Source organism: Wyeomyia smithii, chromosome 2 (assembly GCF_029784165.1).
Source record: "Wyeomyia smithii strain HCP4-BCI-WySm-NY-G18 chromosome 2, ASM2978416v1, whole genome shotgun sequence".
Taxonomy (NCBI): Eukaryota; Metazoa; Arthropoda; class Insecta; order Diptera; family Culicidae; genus Wyeomyia; species Wyeomyia smithii.
Genome location: NC_073695.1, coordinates 55,395,138 through 55,400,908, shown reverse-complemented (window position 1 = coordinate 55,400,908; position 5,771 = coordinate 55,395,138). Strand labels below are relative to the sequence as shown.

The 5,771-nt window shown below is 37.9% G+C and overlaps 1 protein-coding gene across 1 annotated transcript; it reads right to left on the bottom strand.

The window, feature by feature from the left end:
- Positions 1-3,465: 3,465 nt before the first annotated feature.
- LOC129722136 (protein odr-4 homolog) lies at positions 3,466-5,151 on the bottom strand. The gene is made up of 3 exons (XM_055675387.1): positions 4,879-5,151; positions 4,155-4,820; positions 3,466-4,101 (listed from the first exon to the last, which is right to left on the bottom strand). Exons 1-3 carry the CDS (start codon positions 4,972-4,974, stop codon positions 3,547-3,549), a joined length of 1,317 nt encoding a protein of 438 aa, XP_055531362.1. The 5' UTR covers positions 4,975-5,151; the 3' UTR covers positions 3,466-3,546.
- Positions 5,152-5,771: the final 620 nt, after the last annotated feature.

Sequence of the window (5,771 nt, the reverse complement as noted above, 5' to 3'; positions counted from 1 at the left end):
GCTACACGTAATCTTACGAATCAAGTAAAAATAATCCGTTATTGTAAAAATATCCCGTTCAAAAAAACGAATAACTAACCCGCGTAAAAAGCGACCCCAGTGTACAATAGCCTCCACTTCCGCTGAGGGAGATAGCCTGAGAATAAAAATCCATGAGTTGAAGTCTGACGCCGAACGATCTGAGTCTACTAAAACCAAGGATGGTTGAAATCGTATCAGAGAATTATCATGAGAGAATCCTATTGGATTCTGATCACGCATAATACGCGATGTTTTGTATCGTCTCTCGAGAAGAGAACTTGTGTGACAAATAAACTGCCGAAAGAATACTCCGTGAACTGTATAGCCTGTTAACTGTATGCGAGTTTATCGTCGCTTGTTCATACGCTTTCTCGATTCTCTCATCGGTCATTATCAATCGGTAATTCATTATCGTCTCCCGATCCGATCGAGCCGTGGAACGAAAATCTTTGGTTTGAATCACCTTGTGAGTGAGAGTGTCCCGATAATCGTAAAATTGTATCGCAGACCAAAAACCCAGAGAGGGAAAAACTGGAAGCGTTAGACCAACTTAAAGGCAGCACAAAACAGGAATACCAGATTTACAGAATTGTCTGTGAAATGCAGATTTTCAGAGTCCGTGACCGATTTTGTTTTTTCAAATGGCAAATATTTTTGCATAGCTTGCAAACTTTTTTTGAATCTATTCATATTTGCAGATTTGTGCAGGTTTTTGCTCGTTTTAAAAAAAAAAATTCGATATCAGCCAACATACATGAGCGAACAAACCTTCGTACAAATAAAACCGACGAACAAAGGAACATTGAGTTGACAATGACAACAACAAGCAACATTTTGTTAAACGATGGAAAACCTATTTTACTGTCAACCAGAGTTACCGTTTTTACAGATTTCTCTGTATAATCACAGATTTTTTTCCTTTTTCAAATCACAGAAGACAGATATTCTTGAAAAATCACAGATTTTCACAGATTTTTCCCATAAATGCCGGAATTAACAAATAACCCATTTTTTCTACAGCTCAGACTCATTTACCCGAGGGTACGATTTTCCAGAGGCTCGATTAATTATCTGGAGAAAATGGTTTGACTATCCGGAGTAATTTTTTTCTTGAACTTCGAATTTGCCTTTTATTCGATTCTCACTGGGAATGCCAGTTTTTCGCGCTATATGCTCCTTAGATAACTCAGTGAAGTATGGAGAGAGGGGACCTGATTGTATCACCTCATTATGATTGAGTTTTCGATATTTAAAAGTTAACCGTGTCCAATTTATGGACGAGTTTCTTCTGACTAAATCATAACCATTTTCTTTGATCCACAGCTTATCTGGTTTGTTTCAGTGAGGTCGCAAACAAAGCAGATTGTATAATTACCTTTTAAGTTTCTTCGAAGATCATTCGTTTCTTACTTTTATGATAATCAGGGATGTTACGGATGTGATTTTTTAAATATCTGCAGATGCGGATGTCAATTTTCATGTTTCGCATTTACGTGTGCGGATGCGGATATCCGTAACATCTCGCTTATTTTGCTCATTTTGCATGACAAATCGCATTCCAGTGCGAAATCTATCGAAGCGAGCAGCAAATACGCTAAAGAAAATTTTTCTACAAAAATTTAGAAAGCGATATTTTTTTCAACATACGCATGATGTCAATTTTCATGCAGATGTTCTGCATTTATGGATGCAGATGCGGATTTCCGTAACTTCCCTAATTACAATGCCTCTTTCAACAGCAGTTGGAGAGAAAATTTTGTCCAATGCCAACCTGAGCAAAACTACGTTGAGGATGAAGTTGACTGTTTCAATGCAATTTTGAAAACTAAATAGTAATTCAACCGTTTGGAGGAAAATTTAATGTTTGTTTATTGTTTTATTTAATGTTTAGTCCAAGTTCAAATATTGATAGAGCGACTCATTAACAAACTATCAAACTATATTCAGCAATTCAATCAATGTCGTTTTCTGTTTAAACAAATATCCATGTCACAGATGTGATCACAGATTTTTTTCTCTGGTCACAGATTTTCACAGATTTTTATTGTCAAAACACAGATTTCGGAATGGCAACTCTGCTGTCAACACTTGCGACTCAGAAAGAAAGAGGGATAATTGTTCAAGCGATCGCAATCACTTCTCTTTTCCGATAATTATCGTCTCGCGATTCTTTTCTTTTGTTTTGACACTTGGATTCTATCAGCAAAGAGTGAATCATCGGTATGTAGAGCTATTGGAAATTACATTTCTGAGAGAGAATGAATTATCTCAGCGAATCTCCGAATTGGTTCACTCGGACTGGCATATCGTACGATAAATGTTAGAACCGACTGAGAGACGAAGTTGACTCAGACGCCGAAATAGATCGAATGTTTATCGCCGATCACCATCATTGCTAAAACCACTAAACCTAAATCATGACCAATCGCTGTCAAAGCGGACTCTGTAAACTTGAGGCTGCGAGCTGCCGTTGTTTACAAAACCACAAAAAGTCGCGTAAAAAATGACTTAAGTGTACCCTACTGCGTCAAATTACGAACACTGTGATGTAACTTCTTGCACTAAAAAATCAACGAAACATGAACTTTCTCATCGACCTTAATGGTTTACCATATTGTTTATTTTATTGTTGTTGCAATTAAGTTTTATTTATATAGGTTTGAACAGTCACTTTTTTCAACACCTGCTCATTCCCCGGAAGTGATCCTACAGTAAAGAACTATACATCACTGGGTGAAGGACATTCTAAGGAACGAAATGGTATATAATAATCAGTCTTTTTATTACACCAGCTATGATAATTCGATTTTCATTGTAAAGTGTTCGGAGTTTGAGACTGTTCGAAGTTTGAATCAAAACGGTATATCTCTCATCATTTCACACTAATTCGTCTCAGCGACTTGAATATTTCTTTGGGTAAACAGAAAGTAACCAGAAAACTAGTGTTATCTAAAATGAAAAAGGAGTGTTTTATTCAACATTTTCGAATTCTTCGAAATATTGTGATCGATAATAAATTGAACATGTTTCCATGTGATTAACTATAGTATTTTGGTATAAATTTTAAATATGCTTTAACAAAAATCACATAACTTGCAGGGTATTTTTAAACCAGCGGAAGGTTATGTGCGTTAAGAATTTGTTGAACAAACAATGATTTTAACTAAATAATTGTTGAAATCTTCCTGCGCCAATAGGACAGGCCTTAGACACGCATTGCACTGGCTTTGTATGTGACTTTTTTCGTGGTCCCATGTCACGTTATTTTTGAGTCTTTTCATTGGGCTGCTATTGAGATATATAATATTATTATAAAAAATATGTACACTGCATAAGTATGCGGCATATATTCTTTGCTCGTTTCATTACCATAGTTTCCAGCGCTGTCACCACTCCAAGCGTACGTAAAGGATATTCGAATATAGTTTGAGTAAAACGAGAAAATAATATCAAAATATTGTATAACATCGATCTTATCCCATAAGTTGCATTTAAGGAGAACCCATGAAACCTCGTCACAACATTTCACTTTGTCAAATAGAACACAATAATAGCAATTACAAGCACTGTGATGGTCGCCAAGGTACCGATCAAAGACATGTTGAGCTTTCCTTCGACCCTGTCCGCGCTACCCGTGTCGCATTCCTTCGCATCGTGCGGTTCTTCCTCCTTCACTTCCGGGACAATTTCAACCGTGGCACACAGCTCCTTGGGCGTTAGATGCAAATCCAGCGTTTCCTGAGTATGTGGAATAGCAATTTCCTTCGTTTCTTCGCTTAAAAGATACTCGCTAAACAGAATCTGGTTCGATTTAGCTCGTATCGGGTAGTAAATTCGGCGGGGCAGCTCATTCAGCACGATGGTGTCTTGCGTCAGAGATTCCTCCGACTGGACCAAGGAATCACAGTGGATCTGTACACGTGACATGAGCGAACGAATCACGTCCGCTTTAATGAAAGCGGTCGCTTCGGCAATGGTGTTTTTGGGATGCACAAACACCTTGGAACTGACGATACCGTCAAATTTTAAAATACCGGGGAGGGATTCGAGTTTGCGCAAGCTTATATCCTTTGTCGATAGCTGAAATGAGGTGAGTTAAAGTTTTTCTTATTTTACCAAAAAATCACGCTTACCGATGGCGAATAAATGTGCACTAGGAGCGGATCATCTTTTTTATCTCTGATCACATCCTCAACCAGCTGCTTCCCATCAACTGGTGCTCCGTCAAAAAATACTATACTTTTCTCTAACTGTTGCTTTATCTTCTCAACGCAATCAGTTAAATTTCCTTCTGTGTCGTACTGATCCTCATTTTTATTTTTCTTCAGAACAAATACTTCATCGGTTTCAAAGAACGTGCTTAGAATGTGCCATTTGGCAGGTTGCTCCTGAAATTTCCAATCGCAGGGCCTAACTGAAAGGTTGTCCGACTTCAAGGCAACGGATTTGCAGCCGAAAACGTTACTGCTTGAAGAGTAATAAAAAACAAGTTTTTCCCCGCCGTCCAACTCGTCACAGTTCCCCTTGATAAGTGGGTTGGAATTGAAAGTGTGCCGCATATCGACTAGCATTGTTTTCACTTTTTTAAGTAAAGTTGCATCTTCGAACACGTTCTTGGGGTAGATTACGAAGATACCCATAATGTAGAAACCACCCGGCAGGATACGCGTCTCAACGAGAGCATGTTGGGAAATCTGCTGATTATCGAACTCCAACAATCCTTTGTTCTCTTGGTCTGCAACGCCATCGTCTTTGATTTTGTTTAAATAAATTATATGGTCTTTACTCTGACTGGATGGCTGCAAACATTGTGATAAAAATAATCAAGGCGTTAAAAAGATAGATAGGAAAAAATACCTGTCCAACGAGTAATCCAATGCTGGAGCCTTGCTTTTGGGAGAGCGCCTTGAGGTACTCTTCCAAGTACGTTTCACAAACCACTGACCTCACCATTCTAAGAGCTTACTTATGTGCGCAGTGAAGAATATACACACCCGGTAATCAATACGGAAAATGTAGTAATCGTCAAACATTCGGAAAGGGCAAACCGGTGATGTCGTCAAGCTGCATTTCACTTCTTACACGATTATTATCTGGTTATATTTACGTGTCAATTTATCCGCTTTGACAGATGCTGTACGCTGTTTATGTTTTTAAGTTCTGTACAAGTGTATGTGTTGCATGCTAGATTGTCGGGTCTGCCCTGGCGGCGAGTGGCACAACCATAAAACTTTTTATTCGCCACAGACAAAGAGACAACTTTTTTGCGGTTTAATGGTTTACTTGGAGTTTTCGGTCTCACCCTTTGCAAATTACTTAAGCCTGTAGTACACTCTTTGTCTAATGGTCAAATATTTGACCTTCTGACACATTGGTCAAATTTATTTGACATCATGGTTGTTGTTTGCCCGTGTTTGCCCCATGTTAAAATTGGAGAGTGACAAACAATTATCTTTGACCAAATTTTTATCTGTCAAAAAGTGCCAAATATTTGACGCTTGATCAAAGAGTGTAATACAGGCTTTAGAGGTTGCGTTAGTTTTCAGTTAGCGAGCTATATTTTTCGTAAAATTATAAGTTTTTTTTTAATAAAAAATCGTCTTATAAAACGTTAATCAAATTGGTAAATTTACTGAGGAGCAAAGAAAATTTATTTACAAAACTGTGTGCGTGATTTTACTGTAGAATTGACAGCAACGTTGCCAATATGCCAGATAAATGCCAGATTTTGTCAGATTTCTGTTTGCACG